Below are 25,079 nucleotides of genomic sequence, written 5' to 3'. Positions count from 1 at the left end.
AAACTCTCCCTTTGAAGACAAACCTCAGAAATCTCTTGGAATCTTGATAAATGGGGACATGAAAATAGAAAATAAATGTCCTTCATGTCAAGAGACACCATCCAGTCACCCGGTTGGAGGGCGAACATCACCGACCGACTGGTTTCCATTCGAAATTTCATCTTCTGAATGAAGAGATTCAAAGTGCTTACATCTAATACGGGCCTCCAGCTCCTCCGATGTCTTGGGGACTACAAAAAGTCTGTTGTAGAAGCCTGGGGATGTCTTGTCTGTCACCTCTTCTATGGCCTTCTTGCTTTGGCTCATGCCAAAGCCCTCCCTGATCCCTCTGAGTATGATGTCAAACATATGGGCACATTGGACAGCGGAGGATCTTGAACAAAAGGGATCGCATATCCTTCTTGAAGCACCTGGACTATCCACTGCTCCGCTCATCTCTGACTCCATTCCTCCCAGAAGTTGTGAAGTCTCGGCCCTACAGGTGGGTGAAGGATCTCCCGATTACGTACTTGTCTGTCGGCTTAAAGGGAGGTTTCCTGGTGGACTTGGCTGACACTCGCAAGTTAATCCTTGGTCTGCTCTGCAATCTAGTCTTACCCCCACGAAAAGGATGCTTCTGAAGAGGAGAAGCTTTAGCTCCTGTAGCAGGGTCCTTTGGTCATCTCGCTGGCCGCGTCAAAAGGTCATTAGTCGATTTCTTTTCCAGGTCCGACAGCACCTGTTGAATAGTCTCCTCTGGGAACAGGTGGGACTTACAAAGGGGAGAGAACATCAATGCTGATTTTTTATTTGTCGTAACTCCTCAGGACGCAAAAGAGCACCACAGCTCCCTCTTTTTAAGTATTCCCATTGTGAGGAGTATGGCTAGTTCACCCAATCCATCTCTCACAACTTTGTCTATGTAGGACAAAACATTAAGCCAGTCTGTTGAAAACTCCTCTTCCAGAGAATGACACTCCTCTATCTTCTTGGCTAATGCTGCGATAGTCCAATTCAGAAAACTAAATACTTTAATCACCCAGAACAAGTTCTGAACCAGGTGATCAAAGTTGGGTGAGGAGAACATTACTTTCACAGCAGCAAAAGCCTATCTTCTGTTTGCGTCCACTCAACCTAAGAAGTCCCCTTGAGAGGAGGAGGCAGATACTCCCAAGGAAGGAACTTCTCCAGTTGTGTAGAACTGATATATCTTGTTCTGCAGTTTCGAAGGGGGATAGGTGAAAGAGGCTTACCAGACTCCCTCTTCTTTGCTATCCACTTGTGTGACTCCTTGAACACTTTCTTGGCTGACTGAGAAAACACTAGCTTCAGCAATCCTGAAGATGCTACTTTCCTATCCTTCATGAATATAGAAGGTGGCGACAAAGGCGATGCTGGTTCAAAGCAGTCCGGATACGTAACCAGCAAAAACTTCAACAGACTAGAGTACGCCGAACCGAAGAAGCTTTCAACTCCTACTCATGTACTTTGTCCTCAGAAAGAACTAACAATGCACCATCTTCCTCTCCTCTAGGGGCCGTCGCTTTCTTCAAAAACCCCATAAGCTCTTGGAGCTGCTGCTTGAAAGGACCAAACGGCGACTCATCTGCCAAAACGCTGGTCTTTGGAACCTCAGTAGATGTTGAAGTAGTAGCTGTCAAGCAGCTCTTCTTAGCAAATGAGCGACTAGAAGGCGAAGTGCTATGAGTTGCAGGAGGCGAACGAATTGAAACTTCTTTTGACGAGCTACGAGGGGAGTCGACAGCACGAGTGAGCGAGTGCTGGTCAGATTGCAAGCAACTGTTGCCAGTAGAACTATATTCTCTTGAGATGACTGATGTTACTCCTGAAAAGACTGTAGGTGCCAAACTGCAGGATGGTTGGAGATTCCACTGCTCTCTCAACTTCCTCACTGGTGGAGTCGTACAGTCCACAAATGTGGCATGTCTCTTGAAAGGTCACGACACTGCAGCATTCCACACTTGTCGTTTCTTTTCAGGTGACAGCACGTCCAAATGAGACGAAAACTGTCCCACACTCACATCTATGCCTTTCCAATGGTATTTAGTCGACACTCGCATGTCGAAAGGATTGACAGAGTCGGCGACTGGCCATGGGCAAACCCCCCCAGTCTCCCTTCGACCTCCGGTATGTCTTCTCCCAGGTGTGGGGGAGCGAGACAGTCACCTTTGTCTAAGAGAAATGGGGGGACGGACAGCCAACTCCTCGGACACAACACTGGTCATTTCACCAACACTTGATTTTTCCACAAAGCGCGAAAAGACATACCTAAATCCATTACTGATTTAGCCAAAATCTCAAACCTCTTGTCCATTTTGGACTCTAAGTTAGCAATGGTGTTAGGATTGGAAGCATGGACTGGAGTTATTGGCAATGAAGTAGGAGGACTATCAATAGGAGATATGTTGGATAAAAGAGGGGAAGAAAGAGAACTCTTCTTCGCCTCTAAAGGCAAAGGAGTTGTCTCAACACTAGTCCTACTCCCAGCTCTAAAAGCTGCTTTCCTCTTCCTATCTTTCTCCATCTTCTCTAAATGAGACTTGAAAGATCTTCCACCTTTGCTCATTTAAACCCTGACACTCAATGCAAGTTAAGTCTTTGTTACAACATTGTCCCCTACACTTAACACACTTGGAGTGCGGATCGTAACAGTTTAGCCATCCTAGTTTTGTAGCCATTGCTGCAAAAGCTAACTGAAAGTGAACTTGAGTCCAACATATAGCTAAATTAAAGCTAAAGAAGCAGCTAAACCATAAAAACCACCAAACTGTACTTCAAATATGATACAAAATCACAAGATGAAGCAATGAAAAGTTGACTGCAAAAACCATCAATGTTACTCTGTAGCCGGCAGAAAACGAATTTACAATAGTTAGCTCAGCAGTACCTGGTATTCCTAAAAGTGGGAGGGACCTGTACCACATACACGAACGATGGCAGTGCCGCAGCCGCCAGATAATTTGAATTCTCAACTGCCAGGCTTACAGCTATTTAATTGTTTGGTAAGTCACTTATGTGAAAATGAAATTTACACTGTATTGCTTGTCACTTATATTTTGGCTTCCTAAACTAGTTTTCCCCTGTCTCTATGCCTTTTGTCTTAATTACATAGTATTTCTTTATGAAAAATGAAGAGAAAAATGTCTGGACATTCAATTTGGATATTGGGATCTTTGAGGGTTTACTTTGGTCTAAAACCATACATGGTCAATTCTTACGGTACTTGGGCTATTTTCATAAGAATATTACAACACCTAATTACTTTCCATTGCTTCTGAGAAATTATGCAAATATCTTTTACTGTATAGGTGTTGTGCTAGGTTACAGCATACCACACTATTAATTTTACAATAGTTAAGTGAGACTAGTGAGCACCATTTCTACCATTATATGGTCCAGCTACATGATATTTTCTTAAATGAAATGCTTTAAATCATTAATGGAACATCATAGTGTTAAAACAGAGGGGAGTATTGAATAATGTTTATATCCCAATTTGTACCTAACATAGAATGATCTTTACTGCTTTCATAAATTTAATCTTATGTGAGGCTTAATCTTCCACAGTATCACATTCTGTAATCAAATGGTTTAAGTTGTAGATAGGTGAAATGAAATATATGAACCAACTTTACATGGAACTGAAACATTAGGGAATCATAAATATTTTCTAAAAATTTATAGACATTTTCTGACTTGTTGTTTGAGAATAGTATAGTATAGTATAGTAACTGTAATACTTTAAATAGAAACTATACTTTAAATAGAAACTAGTCTCTGAATCTATTAAACAGTTTAGTCATCAAGGCTTGAATATTGTGTATTGTACTCTTCAAAATTTCTTTCAAGACTATTGTATAAATTTTATGATACTACAATTAAATTTTAAGTACAGTATATCTCTGAAATATTCAGGTAATGAAAATGAGTAAAAGAAAACATGGAACCAGTTCAAAGGACAAGATTGGTTAATTTGTTTCATCCTAAGTAATGGACACAGAAGTATATACTTACCATCAAAACCTGGATTATCATGAATTTCAGCTGGTGGATGATCATGCTCCCTGTTTTGTAAGACAGCTAAAAGACACTGATGAATGCAAATATATTGCTGTTCTGTTTGTACCATCCATACCCGCTCTCTTCTCATTTCATAGACAATTCCAAAAATGTCTACGTAGTCATACTGGTGAATACTGAAGAGTAATCTGTCAAGTGCTATGAAAGTACCTGATCTACCAACTCCAGCACTGGAAATAACAAAATAGAGAAAGCTGTGAATGAATGGTGAAGTTATGTAATAAACAAAGTTTTTCAAATGAGAATCAATTAACCTTCCAACTCCATGCAATAAATGTGTAAATTAGATAATGAATGAATGAAAATCACTGGTCTTCCTAGGCTTTAAAAGATAACGTGGCTGCTTAATGTCTCATCTTTCCTTACTAAAGTGAAAAATCTTGAGTTTAATGTCAGTTGTACAAACTTATTTTTGAGTTTAAGGACCGGCAAGTGCTTAAAACTTTCAGAAATCTAGAAATAAGGATGAATATGATTAAACTATGATTTATACTGGACTATGCTGACATTTTGGTGATTAGCAGCCTTACTGAGTACAATAATATAAAGTACCTGCAATGCACCACAACCGGCTTTTGATCAGGTCCAACCCGTTCTCTGAAAGCCCGCACAAATCTAACTAAAGTTTGTGGAGGTTCAGGAACCCCAAAGTCGGGCCACGTTGTGAAATGGAAGTGGCGAACTACTCGATACACATCACCCTGTGAAGATATGTACATAATTATACAGTGTATCACAAAAATAACTGTTATGATTCAAATTCTCTCACTGCACTAGTAAATGAAGGAAACAGTTTTCTAAATCAAAATCTGTATAAATTAGCCATTCAAAATAATTATCTATATCTACTACAGCACAGTGCATAGTTTGGTAACCACGACATAACCATACCTTACAGACATTGAATTCTGAAATATTCCAGTCTCTGAAATGTCTCTCATTTATAATTGTGACATGGATATCACCATAACAAACTGGCTGCATGTCATAAGGCCAGTAATGATCACATTTTTCTCTTCCCTGAAAGAAAATTTAGTACAGTCTTTTACTATGCTTGATTCCTTGTGAAAGTATGTTAGCATTTGTAAGAGGATTTATAAAATATATTTTCATAATATATACTACTACAGCAAATATATTCTATGATATACTATAGGGTAATGTCTTCAAGAATTACCGTACCTTTTCAATGCAACGTGTTAGCATTACTATTGCTCGTGAATTGCTTTCCCAAACCATCCTCCAGAAGTCATCACGAGTTGAAGGCAGAGGACCTTGTGTCACAATAAACTCACGGGGTGAATTGTGACCCTACCAATCATAAATTAAGAAAGTTATTTTTATGATAAATTCATATGCACCTAATATTTACAGAACAAGTAAAAAATATTGTTCTTCCAATAATGACTGCGACTTTGTAGTAACAAGTTTACTTTTGATGTGCTTTATTAAGTGTGGAAGATTTTACTTACAGAGACATAATTAGCATTAATATAATCAGATCCCTCTTCATCATCTGTTGGCTGGAGTTTGAATCTAGTACTGTCATAAGGAAGGATGTTAGTAAATCTGTTTTTAGGTCGATTAACAGCCAAGTCTGCAGCTGTTCGTGGAAGGTCGTGCCCTACATACTTTAGGGCTTCATATTCCTCAGAGAAATGATACTCTGAATCAGCAGACATGAACCGGATGTGAGCCTCAAAGTCCTGCAGTGTCACTGGTCGACTGAAATTTTTAAAGCTTATGAAAAATACAGGACACCCAAGTTCATAAATCAATTACTGATCTATTTGTTGTAAATACAATAAATTGTTAAAAAATATGATTGGCCTTTTTTTATGAATCAAATATGATTGGCCTTTTTTTATGAATCAGCTGTTCAGCCTGTCATCTACATAAGTACAGTACAATATTTGAAAATTTTCAAGTTGCACATATATATCTTGGTATTAAAATAATTTTTATGGAAATGAATACACTACACATTTGCCGTTTTTTTTTTTTTACCTTGTCTCGATGTCAGGAAGACCTATTGGCCCAATATCTGCGTTTGATTCTGGAGGTCGACATGATCGGCGCCTCATGATCATCACCACCAACACAACCAATACCAAAATAAGTACTGGAATTCCTACAGCTAGGCCAACATTTCCACTCTCATAATCTAAAAAAATTAATGTTTTCATGAAAATGGTCTCATCACAAATATCTGTACATATACATAGAAGTGAGCTTTTCACTAACTACCTCTGAATTAACATCAATACTACATTGACTAACTGCAACTCACCTGTTGTTATACGATGACTAAAATGGGTATCGGCAAATTTGTCTAAAGCAGTGTATGCTCTTATCTTGACACTGTATTCTGTACCAGGCTTAAGTTCCCCATTGCAATAGCTAACCTTAAACTCACAATCCTTCTCGACTCCAATATCAAAATCAACTACAGAAGAGTTGGCGAATGGATAGAAGGGTTCGTTGACCTGCAATACAATTAACAAGAGTAATTTAGGAGTGATTCATAAAATTCAAAGATACCTCAAGTTTCCTATACAGTGGTCCCCCCCATATTCGCGGGGGATGCATACCAGACCCCCCCCCGTGAATAGTTAGAACCCGCGAATGTTTGGAACCCCTATAAAAATGCTAAAAAAAGCCTATTTTGTTAGTTAAAACTCAAGAAAAACCCACTAAAAATTTTCCTACATGGTTTTTTTAATAGTTTTATCACAAAAAGTGCATTTTATGATGAAATTCATCAAAAAAACCAGGAATTTGTGGATATTTATCATAGAAATATACCGCGAATGCGCGAATTTTCCGTGAATAATGCAGGGAAACATTCCCGAGAGAAATCCGCGAATGTGTGAGTCCACGAATCTGGAGAACGCGAATACGGGGCGTCCACTGTACATATAGTGCGAGGATATCAAACAAATTTCAGTAATTACTGTAAAACAAAAATAGTAATATGGGATCAATTCAAGAAAGCTATCACTGTCCACCCTATTCAGTGGTAAGATAAATACCATGGTTCAGTCAGATACACCAAACTGAAGGAGTAGTATAATTATAACATAAAAAACAGTTTGTATTTAAACAGCAATAAGAAACTCTCTCCAATATCAAGCAGTTTCTTTATCAACCCAATGCGCTAAAAATGAGTATTGCCTATGATGAATAAATTTGATTTCTGGGCTCGACCTGTGTCGGCCGGTGAAATGCTCCTGTAGCACGCATTTCTAGGTATAAATAGATGCTAAATATACCAGAGAAAAAAGCTAAATGGAATGCTGAAGTTACTACATTCAGCTTGATCACCCATAGGGCGTCGGTATAAACACAGGGGAGAGTGGAAGCCACTACCACAGGTTTTCTACCAATTAGAAGATTCCCTTCAAAACCCCTCTCTAGGCAGGTGCCGTTACAAGGACTACAATACAACCTTCCGCTCGCTACTACTACAACTCCCGCCCGAAGGCTTCATTCCTGTATTAGCGCGCAACAGTGACCGCACATGTTTTTCTCACTGCCCTCTTCCTGTGTTTTTTGGCGAAGCCATGTCTGCTCCAGAGCCCCAAGCTTCTTCATCTAAGTTGAGTATTCCATATTACGTTTTTGTATCTCGTGAGGGCACGATACATCCCTTTTTAGCCCTTATTTGACACCTTAGTTCTCGCGAACCGGGGTGACGCTCCTTTTACATCCGCCATCTTGGGTGCATCATTCGCTGCGTGCGTTTTTTTTTTCCCCATTGTTATTTTATGATGATATTTACCTCACTGTTTGCTTTTCACTGTTTATGCTACTTTTTTTGTATACCCCATCGTTATTCTAGCTCCTGTCGTTTCTGGAGCTTTGGTTTTACGAATTTTATCCTTACGTCGTAGCAGGGTGTCCAGATTTTGAAAATTGACATACGGGACACCTAAATTGGAGAGGTAGTTGAACAATATACATACATTCATACATATATATATATATGTATATATCTATATATATATATATATATTATATATATATATATATATATATATATACCAGACCTTTTCTGCCTCTGTACAATTTTTTGCTGGGAATAATGATCTTATTCCTAACACTGCTGCAGCTGAGGCTGCTTTTTTATTTGATTTGTGCTGCTGTTGATCCATGCTGTCACACATCCCTCAATCCACCGTGCGTAATGCTAAAATTCTTCTAGCATATTTTGCAGTATGCACCGCTTTCGTTGTTGTTTTGGGGGACGAGCCATTGCTTGAAATCACTGTAATTTTGCCACTCTGGTCTAAAAGTACATTTTCTCTTCATTTTTCTGTTGCACTTTTTGTCGGACATGCTGCCTTATGTTTAAAAAATCAAATACCAAGGACAGATTTGTTCGTTCTTGGCTCGCTGCACTGTTGCCAATTTTGGGCGGCCGCCTTTACCCCGTATTTTGCAAAATTTCACTAGTATGTTGTATTTTTTTTTCAAATATTGAAAATACGGGACAAAAGGCGTCCCAGGAAGGGTCAATACAGGACACGGGACAAATGTCATAAATATGGGACAATCCCGTCAAATACAGGACGTCTGGTCACCCTGCGTCGTAGGCCCTAACTCGCTCCTGACGTACTCTGAGGTCTCTTGTTATATGTTTATTTTTCGTTATTCTAGCCTTTGGCTTTTGTCCTCAATCCCTCAGGAGCGTGTTGGTTCCCCTTCGTACGTACTATTTATTTTCTATGTTATACGCGAGTAGTGTATTTTGGCTTCTAAGCTAGCCTATAGTACACCAGTTTTCTGGAGAGGGCGATTCCTCTCTTTCTCTCTCGCAATATTCTTGCATGCATTCTTTTATTGTGTTTTTCGATGTTAGTCAGTAATGCACTCGATTATATGCACATTTATAATAAATATTCATATTCTTTGTGAGGTTGGAAGTTCTTGTGATACCTTCCCTGGCCTACCCGACCAGACCTAGGCTAGTTTTGGAAGGTAGGTCAGGCAGTCCTGCCCCTCCACCCTTTTGGCCCCACTCTTACCGCCTCCTGCCCAGGCTATTGTGCTTGCTGGGAGAGCGGTCCAGGACAGAGAGTCCCTCTCGTGTCATGTTAGTTGGGCCTAGACTTATCGTGTCTGACCAGATTGGAATTTTCGATTTTAGAGAGTTTTGTTAGGTTCTATTCGTCCACTTCATGACGTCCTTTGGAGGCCAGGCTAGCCTACCTGACCGGATCTGTACCGATCTCAGAGGGTTAGGCTGGATCCTTGCTGGGTGCATTCCTCCCCCCCTTGTTATTCCTCTTTCGCAATTCTTCCAGTAATTCCTCATCATTTATTTTATGTTTGTCTTGTGGTGTGTAGCCTGGACCTTTGCCCCCTTTAGGATGTCAGTTGGCCTACCGTCTTCTGCTCCCTTTAGTGGTAGGCTTGTTACAGCTCCCGAAAGGTGGTGGCTCACTGATCGGTTGCTGTGGCCAGGCGATCACGACTTGTCCACTCTCCTCCAGACACACACCCCCCACCCCCTGCCCCGGTCTCGTCCGGTGCTGCCTAGCTAGCTCGCGGTTCAAGTAATCCTACCGATGAACGACCGCTAGAGCATATAGCTTTTCCAGGAGGGTTAGTCGGAGGAGATTGGTTGTTAGTATTTTGTGTAATCTCTTTAATATGTCTCCGGGCCCATAAGTCCTCTGGCCAGGTGAGGTCTACCATCACACCAGCCAGCAGGCTATACACCAGATTGTATGTACCTCTGCTCCGCCGCTCAGATAATGCGCCTACATTTGATTATGTTGCATTAATCTGCTGCGATGCGATCAGACTCAAGCTTAGGTCTTACCTTATTCCCCTGTTCTGCTCGTATCAGGCCCTCTCCGCTGGGTGTAGCTTTACCGATCCCGAGGACAGATTCCGGAGCAGGCGGAGACATCCAGAGCTTTTTTTAATAACCAGTAAGTTGAAATTTATACCCGATATTGCCTATAACGGATTAAATATCTAGTTAAAGTGCACCCATCTGGCCGGAATTAACTCCGGCGCCTCTATTTAATGATACCAATTTGACTTTTCAACTTACAGATGGTCCATTGCCAGGTGTCGGGATGTCCGGCCATCCTGTATAGGTCGTATGGGCATGAGGTCTGCAGATCTCATGCCAACTGTGCCATCCCGGTAGATGGGAATATGGTCTGGCACCCGGAGGCCTGCACAGTTTGTTATGAATTGGTGAAGATCGTGTCAGACGAGTCGGTAAGTAACATTTTCGCCTCGTTGTTTCTGCAAAATTTCTGCTATAAGTTGACTTTGGGAAATTTCTTTGACACGGGGGATTCTAATATGGTTATTTTTAAAGGTTAGTTTGTCACTCAAGACCTCGTCCATGGCGTCCCTGAAGTCCTGGGTGGGAGGATTCGGGAGGAATGCTAAATCCGGCCAGCCCTACGTGCTGTCGGAGGAGCTGTGTTCCCTCCTATACCCAGGCGCTCCGGTTTCGGCGGCTGTACCTGCATCTGTGGCAGATCCCATTATTGAGGGCATCCGTCAGGAGATCCAACCCCTCCCAGAGGACCAAAAGGGCTTGTGTGACATCGTCACAGAAGAAGTCGAGGCCATCAGCCTTCACCGCGAACCAATGGCCACAGAGGATCAGGAGGTAGGTAGGGAGGTAAGTGAAGCAGGTAGTCTCCCTTTTAGTCCCACTCCTTCTTCTCCCCCTTCTTTCCAGGGCTTCCCTTCGAAGTCCGCCCCCACTTGGGATAGATCGACCTCGGTCATCCCCAAGGTCAAGGCCTGGAAGACGAGATCCCTGCTAAAGGTATCCAAACCATCCAAGCCTTCTCCGGCAGGCTCTGCAAGGTCGTCTTCGGCTCCCAAGCCGTCGACTTCCTCTTCCAAAGTGGTTCCTGTCTCCCAGATCGGCAAGCCTTTGACATCCAAGGTACAGCCACAGCAACAGTTTGTCCTGGTGCAGAGTCCACCGACTCAGCAACCTTCGACTTCAACCGCCTTAGTAGCCTCCCCAGCCTTCAACGCCTCCTTTGAGTCACAAGGAGCATTTCGTGGCTACAACAAGCATGCAAGTAGTAGCAGAGCCAGAGGTGCCTTCCGACAGAGAGCCGGCTCTAGAGGCAGAGGCTTCAGAGGAGGCAGAGGAGGTAAGACCTCAACCAACCAGTGAGACTCCACAGGTGGGCGGGAGACTGTATCTCTTTCAGGACCATTGGATCTTCAGTTCATGGGCCCACAGCATTGTATCGAAAGGTCTGGGCTGGAAATGGGAGAAAGGGCCTCCTCCACCAGTCAGTTTTCACCAGACTCCAACGACAGACCTACTAGAATATGCCAAAGATCTCCTTCAAAAGAAAGCAATAAAGAAAGTCAATCGCCTGAAGTTTCAAGGACGTCTGTTCAGTGTACCAAAGAAGGACTCGGATAAACGAAGAGTGATTCTGGACCTGTCCCGTCTCAACTCATACATTCAATGCGACAAGTTCTGCATGCTGACCGTCTCGCAGGTGCGGACCTTACTTCCCCGTGGGGTCGTCACCACCTCTATAGATCTTACAGACGCTTACTATCATGTTCCGATAGCAAGAAACTTCTCTCCATACCTAGGCTTCAAACTAGGAAAACAAGCTTACTCATTCAGAGTCATGCCATTCGGGCTCAACATAGCGCCCAGAATATTCACCAAACTAGGAGAGACAGTAGTCCAAGAACTAAGAGCTCAAGGGGTAATGTTAGTAGCTTACCTAGACGACTGGCTCATTTGGGCAACCAACGGTGAGGAGTGTTGCAAAGCAACAGCCAAAGTAATAGAATTCCTAGAGTATCTGGGTTTCCAGATAAACAAGGAAAAGTCCCGTCTCATCCTGGCGTCCCGCTTTCAATGGTTGGGAATCCAATGGGACCTAACCTCACACAAGCTATCTCTCCCATCAAAGAAGTGCAGAGAGATAGCGAAAGCTACGAGACAGTTCCTCAAGAACAAAAAGGCTTCTCGTCGTACTCAAGAGAGAATTCTGGGTTCTCTTCAGTTTGCCTCAATAACACATGTCCTATTGAAAGCCAGGCTGAAGGATATCAATCGAGTCTGGTGGAAAAGAGCCAACAACAAATTCAGAGACAAGATCTCTCTGATTCCGCCAATATTGAAGAAAAGACTCCGTCCGTGGACAGAACCCCGGAGTCTCTCCAAGTCAGTGCCACTGCAATTTCCCCCACCGTCCCTGATAGTCCACACTGACGCCTCTTTGAGCGGTTGGGGGGGCTACTCCCAGTACAAGAAGGTTCAAGGAACGTGGTCGAATACATTCTGCCAGTTCCACATCAATGTCCTAGAAGCAATGGCCATTTGTCTGACCTTAAAACGTCTAGCTCCAGTCAAGAACAGTCATGTAAGATTAGTCTCGGACAGTGCAGTGATAGTTCATTGCATAAACAGAGGAGGCTCCAAGACGAGCAAAGTAAATCATGTAATGATTGCAATTTTTTCGTTAGCAACGAAAAATCATTGGCACCTGTCAGCTACTCACCTGGCAGGAGTACGGAATGTCATTGCAGACTCACTATCCAGAACAACTCCGCTGGAGTCGGAGTGGTCCTTGTACATGAAGTCATTCCGTTGGATTTGCAATCAAATCCCGGGCCTTCAGATCTTTCACAAGACAGGTAGCATTGGTTGCACCCAACTGGCCGAAGAACAATTGGTTTCCTCTTCTACTATAGTTGAATCTCCATCCCAGACGGATTCCCTGTCCAGAACTGACTCAAGTAGTACAAACTCGGACTGTGTCAGCTTCCTCAAGAATTCTAAATGCCCTAACTTTATGGACTTCATGAAGTTTGTGGCTCAGAAAGATGCTAGTGTCGATCCACTAAACATCCTGTTCGTAGAATCAGATAAAAGAGAGTCAACACTTAGACAGTATGATTCTGCAGTAAAGAAATTGGCCATCTTTCTAAAAGATTCAGATGCCCAAAAGATGACTACGAATCTGGCAATTTCGTTCTTTAGAACCCTGTTTGAAAAAGGTCTGGCTGCTAGTACCATTACTACAACTAAATCTGCCTTAAGGAGGATTTTTCAGCGCTTTAATATTGATTTGACAGATTCGTACTTCTCATCTATCCCTCGAGCATGTGCCCGTCTGAGAACAGTGGACCGCCCCCACACAGTCTCCTGGTTTTTAAACTATCTACTCAAGTTGGCTTCAGACACTGATAATGATTCATGCTCATATATAACCCTTCTCAGGAAAACATTATTCTTAATGAGTCTGGCTTCAGGTGCCAGAATATCTGAACTGTCAGCTCTCTCTAGAGACCCAAATCACATTGATTTCCTCCCGTCGGATGAAGTTCTACTATCCCCAGATTGGAAATTCTTAGCCAAGAATGAAGACCCACAAAATAGGTGGGCTCCATGGAAGATTATATCTCTCACACAGGACTCATCATTGTGTCCTATTGTCACACTAAAATCTTATCCGGCCAGAACTTCTGAAAAGTCTTCAGGTCCTCTTTTTATTAGAGAGAAAGGCGGAACCATTTCCTTAAAAGGAATCAGACAACAAATCCTTTATTTTATTAAACAAGCCAATACGGATTCATTTCCTTACGTCCATGATATCCGGGCAGTGGCTACCTCAATTAACTATTTTCACAATATGAACTTCGAGGATCTTAAAAAATTTAAGGATTGGAAATCTCCGGCAGTATTTAGACGCCACTATCTAAAGAATTTAGAGGCCCTTAAATTTTCAGCAGTGGCTGCAGGGAGCATCGTCTCCCCTGATACGGCCTAGTCTTAGAACTCTATTTCCTATTCCTTTATTCTGCTCTAAAATTTTTCCCTTGATACTCACTCTTTCCCACCTGCCTCGCTCGTAATCCCTACCTATCTCCCTTAGGTTCCGGGCTGGTTTGCTTATCAATCCATTGCCGGACATGTACATTGTTTATATTTGTCATTTTTGTATTCCTTACCTGTTGTTATCCCAGGATAGTATGGATCTGGTCATATTTGTTCCTCCTTTTTTACCATTGTATCTTGTTACTTTACATTGGTTATTAAAATTTAATTTTAAGAGAACATTTTATTTTTATTTTTCCTTGTATCTTTTGATTTTTGTATTTTCCAAGCTTGTATGGCCATTCTCTGATACTATTTCACCGGCCGACACAGGTCGAGCCAGAAAAGGGATTTTGACAAAGGAAAAATCTATTTCTGGGGGAAGACCTGTGTCGCCCGGTGAACCTATCCCTCTCTTTTCCAGGTCCCCACCCTGTAGCCAGCCCAAGCTTGGGTGCGTAATCCAGGAATGAAGCCTTCGGGCGGGAGTTGTAGTAGTCCTTGTAATGGCACCTACCTAGAGAGGGGTTTTGAAGGGAATCTTCTAATTGGCAGAAAACCCGTGGTAGTGGCTTCCACTCGCCCGTGTTTATACCGACGCCCTATGGGTGATCGAGCTGAAGGTAGTAACTTTAGCATTCCATTTAGCTTTTTTCTCTGGTATATTTAGCATCTATTTATACCTAGAAATGCGTGCTACAGGAGCATTTCACCGGGCGACACAGGTCTTCCCCCAGAAATAGATTTTTTCCTTTGTCAAAATCCCTTTATTGACTATGACTTAAGTATTGCATCTGTGAAAAAGCTAGATTTAATCTGTCACTAAGCTATCTTGAACAGAATCCTCAAGTATAACATCACTTTAAATATCAAAATTAAGTAAAAATAGTACAGCTTAACTAAGCAGACATAATTCCAGAAAATTAGCACACTGCAATTTATGTTGTCAAAATGACTAGCATGAATATTTCTGCCTCCTTTCATTTTGACAGGTATCCTGTTAAATATTAAATACTATACAAAATTACAAGACTGGGAACAGAGATAGAAGCAAGACATCACAGTGTTTATGTTATAGAAGATCAACCAGAAAAACTTTATTTCACCTGTACCCTTATAAAAGACTGTTACATCATTCAAGACTTTTTAACTGAAAATCAGACCCTTACCTGGTAAGGAGGCCAAACAGTGTATCCTTGCACATCCTTCCAAGCAGGCAATTCAAAACCTGTACTAATTTTTGAAGTATCTTCAGCAACAATTATACTGTATAATATAACTTTGCCATTTTCATTTGTGAAGTAGTTCTTGCGGAAACGGATGCGGATAGTTGTAGAAGTACGTGAGACTTCAGTTGGAAAAACAAGAGAATCTGGATCTGGAGGAGCTGTTAGGAAATGAATTGGGTGGTTATTTTCAATTAGATTACATTTTAGTTTAAGCTCTTTAATATGCAAGTTTATGATATGGAATAGTAACACTAATCACAATCAGGACTGACTTTTTAGTGTTCCCTATTAGGAGTATACTACATATCTGGAAATGGTGAAAGGATGAAGTAAGTGATCATAAAGATACTATATATTTCCTATTGAAAATAAAAATGTCTTTTTTAATAGCCCTACACAAACTCACAGCTCAGGTCAACCCACAAGTTACCACCAGTATTTGAAGAACAACTGTTTGGAATATTTTTCTTTTCATTTACAAATACTACCAAGTTATTAATATTTAAAATAAGTTCCCAATGTCCAAGAAGTAAACATGACAGGCAAGTCTTTTCAAATGAAAACTTATATAATAAACCTACAGAAAATGTACAAGGCTTTTTTGTAGTTTAAAAGTATCATTAAAGCCACACATGTGACTAGTTGTAATGTGAAAATCTTTCCCCACTTCAAAAGCATAACAAACAGTAGCTAAAATATCCATGATATTACCACTATGTACATACTGGCATGTTTTATCAGTAATTCAAATAATGAATGAATACTGTTTGAATGTATATGGTCCTACATAAATTAATGTACTGTGATATTACTACTCACCCCAGAGTAAAAAATGATAAAGAATGATTAATGTTTAAGTAAAAAATGATAAAGAATGATTAATGTTTAAAACTGCTAAAATACTAAATGGTCCTTTTGCATATTAATACCAAATTCACGTAATTTAAATGTATGTTTTTGTACAACAAAACTCTCTATACCATACAATACTGACATATTTTTGAAGCAACATCAGCACTGAAACTCACCCCAGATAGGCATATCTTGCTCCCAATACCTGACCCGTCCTGACCCTATTTTAGTTACGGCTTCAATCTGGAATGAGTAAGTTTTCCCTGGGTCAAGACCTGTAATTGAACCCTGCAGTTCCTCAGGACTGAAGTTCTTTTTATCCATCAATTCTACAGGTGTCCCCTGTAAGGTAAATAGTGGTAAAATTAACAACTGCATTATGACAATACCAAACAAGACATTTCTTGATAATAAAATTTTACGTGTTTGTTTTCCAAGTAATTTTAATCCAGAAAAATTATTTTTATAAACCAAAGCTTAACTTGATGTGATGCACTAAAATTTCAACTGCCATGTAAATGTCAATTGATGAAAACGATCCCACATTCTTACCTTGAGTCCATATTTTATGTTAAATCCTCGGAGGACTCCATTCTGTTCATCTATTGGAAGGGACCACTTGAATGTCACTCGATTTGGACGGATATCCACTGGAGTAAATACCTCAACCTTGATTGATGAAAATTTGTCAAAATGGCTAATGCAGGGTCTAGCATTTATTATAACAACACTGATTCTATTAGTAAGGTGATGATACCTGAACTTTTCATGATACATCTAAACTGACCTGTAACTGACAAAAACTTAATCTACTTCTTTAAAAGGAAGTTGTGTCATCATTCAAGAAGTTGGAAGTACCCTTGAAGTTTTATATTTAATTGTTTTACTTCCATTCTCTGTGTACTTGTTTTTTCTCAGAAGCAGTACTTTATATACTATTTTACTTACATGTTTCCTTTGAGTTTTTCCCACTTTCCTGTTTATTACCTTACTCCAATTTGTGCTTATCATTTACAAAAAACCCTTTGGGCAAGCTTTAAGGAATTCCAGTACTAATGTGACTGAGTGGTCTTGTTAAACTAGAATATTGTATTATAATTTGGCATGCTAGTTTTAAGTATGTACAGTACTATATATTTTGTTTTTCTTAGTCTCTTAAAAATGGGAAAAACAAGTTACTGGCAGCAAAGGAAACTTTACATCTATTTAGATTATTGGTAGTTAAATGCATTTTTTATTAACAAATATGAAAGAATTTCTTTACAATTCGTTTTTCCTTACATAGAAGCAGTATGTCTCTTATCTCCTGTCATTAGCACATCACTTATGTTCACTTGAGACTCAACTTTTATTTGGATATATCAGTGGAATAAGGGAACCACTCTAAGGGAAACATCTTGACATGTAATGTAAAAAAAATGAGTTTTTATGTAATCCAGACTTGCTATTTGAAGAAGTAAATATTAAGAACATTTCAATTAAAATACAGTATTACATATTAACTAAACAGGATTGCAACTGATTGTTTCATTTATGTTTAAGGGGTAAAAGTTTGGTTTACCACTATAATAGGACAACCCTATGACTGAGGTGACTTTCTCAACAAACAATCACTGTACATTTCTGAAATTTTTCATAGGGTGGTTTAAATAGCAGTAACAATTAAAAAAAAAAATAATCAGGAGAAGAGAGAAAATGAAAATATTCACTGTTGCAGCCTACCTCTCCAGGAGTACTTTCTCTTGTAGTGAAGGTGGCAGACACAGGTGTTGACTGTCTCATAAAGATATGATCCACACTGCCTGCACGTGTCAAGATGGTGAAGGTATAGTTTCTGTGTGGCCGTAGGCGAGTTAGAGTTATGGTGTCGAGGTTGGTGCTGTTTGTGAATAGTATATCATCCACAAGGTATTGTACCTGATAAAGTTGACAGAAAATGTTTTTTTAAAGAGAATTCATAAAAACAACAATATCTAAATCAAATTTTAAGAAAAAATATATAGGAACAGCAATTAAAAAAATTGATAAATGCACTTAGTTTAACGTATGAAATACAGTAGTACAAAGGTGACAAAAATCTATTGCCATAAATTTTCATTTCTATGCTACACAGATGATGTATTTTCATCAAGTCTTCTTGAACTCTCTTGACCTTATAAAGCTTTTCTAATTCTGTAACTGTATCCCAAAGTTATTACTCTTACATAGTAGTAGTTGCCAAGACAACATACAGCTTAAGAGCATTAAACAAGCAACACTAAGTTTCAAAAATTTTTGGGTGAATTATAAAAATCAGTTGACAGTAAGTCACTGAATGAAATGATAGTTGGTAGCCCTTCATAAGCTCTCACTTTTAATTTCATTCGTAATATCAAAACTACAAAAGAATACTGAAGACAAATTACATAACATAACAATATTTCTTCTAAAAAAAATTCCAAACGGTAAGCTCTAAAAGTCCTAACAGAAAAACTTAAGCGCTCAGGCAAACCAATATTACGAGAATTGTTACTTACCTCAAATGTGTCATAGTATCCTTCAGGTTTGGTCCATGCTAGGGTGATTTCAGTGTCTGATATACGAGTGGAATTTATGTTAGTGATTGGTTCAGGACTGAGCCGACCTTTACGGATGAGTGGCTGGCTGGTTACATTTCCTGATACTGTCCAGGCAGTGATGTTGTACAATCGTCCTGGTACAAGGTTGTCAAAAATTATCTGTAGAGAAGACATCAGAATTTAGATATTTTTTGTAACCTGAATTCCCCAAGCTCGTTTTTCTTGCCATAAGATTAAGAAACATATGTGGTAGGCTAAATAATGAGACAATTAATTTGATGGCTTGATGGAGCCGTTAACTGTAATTAATGGGTTGTTATAATGCTGGTGGTCAGGTCAAGACCAGAGCACTTTTTGGTTAAGATAAATATTCTAAAGGGATCAGACTCTTCAAGGCGCTTATAACATGAATACTGTATTAGTCTACACAACTCAACTCCCAAGCACTAATGAGAACCCAGATTCTGAGGAAACAAAACTCTTAATACTGCATCTTCAACTGTGGATTTAACAGCCAACTCTGAAAACTTCAAGTCCTGTTGTGAATGCTACTGAATAATGTTGATAGTGACCTGTTTTCATTTAAGAAGATATAAAAGTTGTTTTCATAGATATTCTTCTCATTCTTGCAGGAATGCTAGTTTCTAAATTTCAGTTATTTCAAAGAAAAATTGGTAAAAACATATGCACTAATTCTCAAGTGAGTTGACTTCTGGTAGTATCCAACAAAAAGGGTCAACTATTTATCAATTAAAATACTTATGTATATGCCGGCGTACAAGGCGACCCCGCACATAAGACGACCCCCAATTTTTCATGTAAAATTGTAGGTTTGAAGGTATGTTTGCCGTACAAGACGACCCCAATTTATTAAATTACATAACTCAATCAGCTGATGTAAGTTATTTTTACATAAATAAAAGCAATAATAATTAGAATCATCACACCAAAAATGTGTAAAATCAGTATCTTCAAGATTCTGTAATGTTTGGCAAAACTAACTATTACAAAAAAATACTTTTGTATTCCCCTAAGAAAAATATATGGTAAACACGACAAATGCTCACTGCCTGTGACGTCACTATTAGCCGAGTAATATCCATTGGAAGCAGATTTCCATGAATGTATTCCTTTAAAATTAGAACAAATCCCGATATTAAGAATAACTAGGAACTATCGATATCACAATATACTTTAGTTTCATTATAAAGTACTACCAAGGAAATATTGGTCTTTAGTAAACAATGTTGCTTGTAAGCCAAACATAACCAGGAACTGAATTTTGGAGGCAAAAGCACGTCTTTAACTGGCAAAAACACACGAGTTGTGCACGTTTTAAGCCCAACTTTGCTAATTTAAAGAAAACGTATCTCTGAATTACATCTCTAGCAGCTAATGTCAATAAAGATATCGATAGTACTCAATCGGTTGAGATTTTGAAAAAGTAAACAATATCAAATGCAAATGGCGTAGGGTGACAACGTTTATATTCTGGAAAACATTAAACCTTTGCAAATGATCATTTCCTCCAGAAAATATTTAGGTTGTTTATTGAGCTTTTTGGTTTTTAGAATTATGGAAAGAGATTGTTCACCTACAGGTACCAAAGTGAGAGCTCGCTCATCCTAACGCCTAATCATGGTAATTACCGACAGTAATTACAGTTGTTTTGTTGACAGTATCAGTGATTGTGTCGCTAGTGATTCACTTGAATTACCTACAGTTTTTACCATTATTACATGTTTTATTTACAGTGTCGATAGTTGTGACGCTAGTTAACTATTGACGCAACTATCGGCACTTCAGGGGTTAGCCTATCATTGAAAATCTCGGCAGGATTTAAGGTTTCCTTTTTATACTCTGCATATAAGACGACCCCCCATTTTGGGGGAGATTTTTAAAGGTTAAAAGGTCGTCTTATACGCCAGCACATATGGTACTATATATGATATTTATGGCAGAATGTCAATCTAAAGGATGAAGCTCTGGCATCAGTCCAAAGACAAAAACTAATCTGTTAAACCATGGGGTTCCGTTTGATGACCTATCAAGGCACCTTCGGGAAAGATAAAACCCTGTATTTATGTTTTGGAGATGCAGCATGATCTGTTATCTACAGGGTGATGACTGTATAATCCAATATGTGATGGCAAGTGATCAAGATTTTACCACACTGATCTTATTACCAAAATTTGCTTTGGTGCAGGAAGGTGTAACCTCTAAAAAGATACGTACAAAATTCGAAACACTTCTACAACAGCAGCTGTTGCACTTTCAGTCCGCAGGGTTTGAAGGTATGGCAGACATAACAATAGAAAGCACATGAGAAGACAAACTCTAAAATAAAATACAATTTAGAAAATAAATAGAGGTAGCTAATTAGTGTTTCCAAACATACACACATAGGTATGTCCCGCATACCTAAATTTAAAGCCATGCCAACATCAGACCACCCGAAATAATTGTGACTGGATGTGGAAGAGGCTTTGTAGGTTTCTGTGGAACCCTCTCCTGTTACTTCTAAGCTCTTCTCATTCCACCTTATTGCTTAGAATACCTAATAGAAAGTCATCTACAGACAGCAAAAATACATGCTCTTACTTTCTCCCCATTTTAACCTTTTAAAACCATTTTCATGTTTTACTGTATAAGCACAGAAATATTACACAGTACTTGCATCCCTACACACTGGACCTCGTGACCTGGCTTTTGATCTTTCGTCGGAAACTCAACAGTCCAGGTGACGTCATTAGGCTAGTTCCACCCACAAGGATAGGAATTAAGTCAATCAATCACACCCAAGGGACGTCGTAAATAATCCTCAACCAATGAGGACCCCTACCAGGAGAGACAGTAGCAAATCCTCTGCCTATGGTAGGTGAGGCAATTTCCTTTGAAGAACCTTCCAGAAGGCAAATAGAGAAGCAGAGAGGAGAGAAGCGGAAGGAATCAAGCCGAGAACAGAAGCAGTGTAGGGTCCAGAACCTCACAGTAGTGGGTTAGAAGATTTAAGAAAGGCTCACACTTCGATTCTTAGTCACATACTTAACTTGTAATTTTATTTATATTTATTACTTGTGTGTTAATGAAGTGCACTGTCTTCCTAAGCCTCCTGAGACTAACAACTAACAATCAGTAAAGCAAGAAACGATAAAGGACCTATAAACTAAAACAAAGTAAAGAGAATAAATAAGGAAAAGAAAGAAGGACATTACAAGGGAGAGAGACTTATGAAACATACTTCAGTCACTGGGATGGATATTTAGAAAAAGTAAATGGAAACAATACTTGATAAAACAGTACCTTACGATCCTCATCCGAAGCTGATTTTTCCTTGACTGGTACTGTTGGATCTGATAATTTAAATCTATACCTATCAAATGTGGCATCTTTTGTTGGTGTTGCTGTATAGCGCAAAGTAAACGACCTTGTCTCTTTCTGGTTAAGGAAGGTAACCTCAGATGTGATGATTGGCCCTGAAATTAAATATAATTATTCAAAATATTCTTGACCACATAAATATTGAAAGGTAACGATATGTAGCAACTTTATTCAATTACCCTTTTACATGTAAAAGAATTGTGAAAAACTATGGTAAAAAAAAGTAATCAACTTCTCTTACTCATTCGTATTGACATGGTGACAGTTTCACTTTCAACATCATGTGCTGTGGTGTGAATCTCAAAGGTATAGAGCTCTCCTGGCCTGAGATCTTCAATTAAGACTGTCAACTTTCGTTCAATACCTTCAGTAGCCTGTGTTCCTGGTACCTCCTTTGATTTCTGCAGAGCAAAAAAGGGGTTAATAATCATACCTATTAACAGTACTCCAATATGTGGTCCCCTTTTTTTTATTACAAATAAACAATTTTGAAAATTTAAAATATGAAGTTTTCATAATAAAACTAATATTGTAATAATTACCTGAACACCTGAATTAGCCCTGGTCATTAACCAGCCCGAACTATATCCCATAAATTTACCCACAAAGTTTGTAATTAACTGTCAGTGCTACCAACGCTGCAGGTAAAATCTTGTCAAATGAGTTACCCGAGATACTGTTGGCAACGCTGCTGCAAATATCGGCCGACAGAGGCCAACATCCCCAATTGAGTCGCTCACTATCAAAATTGAAGTGGGGAGGGTGGGAATCATTCAGGTGTTCAGGGAAGTACTACAATATTAGTTTTATTATGAAAACTTCATATTGCAATACACTCCCTGAACACCTGAATTAGCCCTATTAACAACATTTAATGGAGGTGGGATCAATCTAATTCAGCATGACCTGTCCAAGGAGCATAAGCAGGTAACTCATTATTAACCTACTATGTGTAAATGTATGTGCCCTCGCCTAGTTGTCCAACTCAGTAGGTGAGGATGCTTGCAGAGAGAGTACCCCAACATCAGTCTCGTGTCTAAGGTACCGTCTGAGTCATAAGCGCCTCCCATGTGGTATTGTATACCTCTCATGAATGGAGGAGAAAAAGTCAAACCTCCCATGGGGCTATCCAGCCTCTCATGTCTGGAGAAGTTGAGTGTGCTAGACCTTCGAGTTCTCTACTGCTCACTGACTCAGATGACTGTGCAGAAGAAGTTGAAGATATTCTAACATGACCATTGGGATCTGCTTAACCTCAAAGACCTTAAAAAAAATAAATACACTCAATATGAACCCTGACCAACAGAGACTCTTAAGTTCAATTAGACTACCACTGACTACCTAAACCCCTAACACCCTAACAATCCAAAGCTAATTATAAAATTGAGTTGGCTGCAACAAAAGGACCCAGCAAGTAACCCTTCTTTGAAGAAAACTGAATACCCCAAAGGTAGAACGTCGTGAAAACCAACACCAACTTCCAAGTAGCCGTCCCCAATCTTGCCAACACTGAAAAATTCCTCAAGAAAGCTGAAGAAGTAGCCATCCCCCTGATACTAAGCGCCCTTGGACACGAAGAAGAACTCAAAGGCTTCAAAAGCGCTGAAGAACCATCCAACGCTTGACTAATAACCTCTCACAAGAAGAAACTAATTGCATTTTTGGAAATGGAACGAGATGGACACCTGGGGAAACAAATAAGGTTCTCGGACGAGGTAAAAGTTTCTCAGTGCATGACAAATAAACTTCGAGAGCTCGAATCAGACACAGCAGCATTTCAGATCTGTCACTTCCTACAAAATCATCCAACGATGAAACTTTAAACAATCTAGGAAGGGGATTCATTTCAGACTCAGACTTCGCAACAAACTCTGGCAAGAAAGAAAAATATCCTGCCCCGAAAAAGATACCGTCCTCGCCACTGCCTGAATCTCACCAATTCTTCTTGCTGTAGCCAGAGCAACTAAAAATAACACCTTCTTGGTTAGCTCTCTTAAGGATAACGACTCTACAGGGTCGAAAGATGAAGAACTCAACAGTCTCAAAACAGCCACTAAATCTCATGAGGGGGCCCAAAGCGGAAAAACTGGGTGTTCTATTCTAAAAGATCTTAATAGAACATGCAAAATTCTACTGGTCGAAACCTCTGGCAGGCGAAAACTGAACGTGCTACTGAGCATCGACCTATACCCAGCAATCATGAAATACGACAAGATCTTTTCTTCCTTAAAAACAAGAGGAAATCTGCCACTTTCGCAACCAATTGACGTGAAATACTATGCTACTCCTTCCGGCACCAACTACGGTACATAGCCCACCTAGTCAGGTATAGTTTCCTAGTTGATCTTTTCAGACAGAAAGACAGTTGGTAAGCCACTGCCTTAGATATTCCCGAATGACGAGTTGCTCGCTGGACAGTCTCCAGGCAGCTAGCTTCAGCACGCAGAGGTTCCGATGGAAGTACTGGAAATGAGCTGTCTGAGAAGATCTTACCTCTCTGGAAGGAATACTGGAACTTCCGTCAACATGTCCAGATGGTCTGGAAACCAAGGTATTTGGGGCCAGAAGGGGGCTGTCAAAGTCATCTGAGTGTTGATATTGTTCCTGAGTTTGGTCAGTACCTGTTGAATCAACCCGAAAGGAGGAAATGTATACACTTGAAGGCTGTCCCAGGAGTGCAGCATTGCATCTGTCCCACAAGACGTGGGGTCCTCTACTGGGGAGAAGTAGACCGGAAGACGGAAATTCATTCTTGAATCTTGCGTCGAAGAGATCCACTGTCACTGGCCACTTCCTCAACATATATTGTACTTCTTCCTGAGAACGACTCAATGCGTCTGCTAGAACATTGAGCTTCCCAACACAAATAGAGGGATAAGAGAAATCCTGCATTCCTCGCATCAACAAAGAACTCTCTGTGCTATGTCATTCAAGACTTGCGATCTTGTACCTCCCTCTTTCTTTAGATACGACACAGCCGTAACGTTGTCGCAAAAGAGCTACTACCTTGTTGCTTACTTGCTCCGAAAAGCAACTTAGAGCATCTTCTACTGCTCTAATCTCCCAGAAATTTATGGACTCCTCTCAATCCAGATCCCTCCAAAGGCCTCTGGCATGAGATTCCTCCAGGGTTGCACC

General features: G+C 39.9%; 1 protein-coding gene across 1 annotated transcript in view; it reads right to left on the bottom strand.

The window, feature by feature from the left end:
• Positions 1–25,079, bottom strand: part of LOC135205628 (tyrosine-protein phosphatase 10D-like) — a 254,197-nt gene that overhangs the window by 30,996 nt on the left and 198,122 nt on the right. Inside the window, 14 exon segments of the mRNA XM_064236423.1 lie at positions 4,015–4,250; positions 4,633–4,781; positions 4,972–5,100; positions 5,263–5,391; positions 5,553–5,805; positions 6,088–6,244; positions 6,371–6,566; positions 15,091–15,308; positions 16,179–16,344; positions 16,555–16,671; positions 17,725–17,919; positions 18,519–18,719; positions 21,864–22,036; positions 22,183–22,342. Of these exon segments, the coding sequence (XP_064092493.1) occupies positions 4,015–4,250; positions 4,633–4,781; positions 4,972–5,100; positions 5,263–5,391; positions 5,553–5,805; positions 6,088–6,244; positions 6,371–6,566; positions 15,091–15,308; positions 16,179–16,344; positions 16,555–16,671; positions 17,725–17,919; positions 18,519–18,719; positions 21,864–22,036; positions 22,183–22,342 (2,479 nt within the window).

This window comes from Macrobrachium nipponense, chromosome 24 (assembly GCF_015104395.2).
Source record: "Macrobrachium nipponense isolate FS-2020 chromosome 24, ASM1510439v2, whole genome shotgun sequence".
Taxonomy (NCBI): Eukaryota; Metazoa; Arthropoda; class Malacostraca; order Decapoda; family Palaemonidae; genus Macrobrachium; species Macrobrachium nipponense.
Note: the sequence above shows the minus strand (reverse complement) of the source record. Positions and strands in the feature narration are given on the sequence as shown.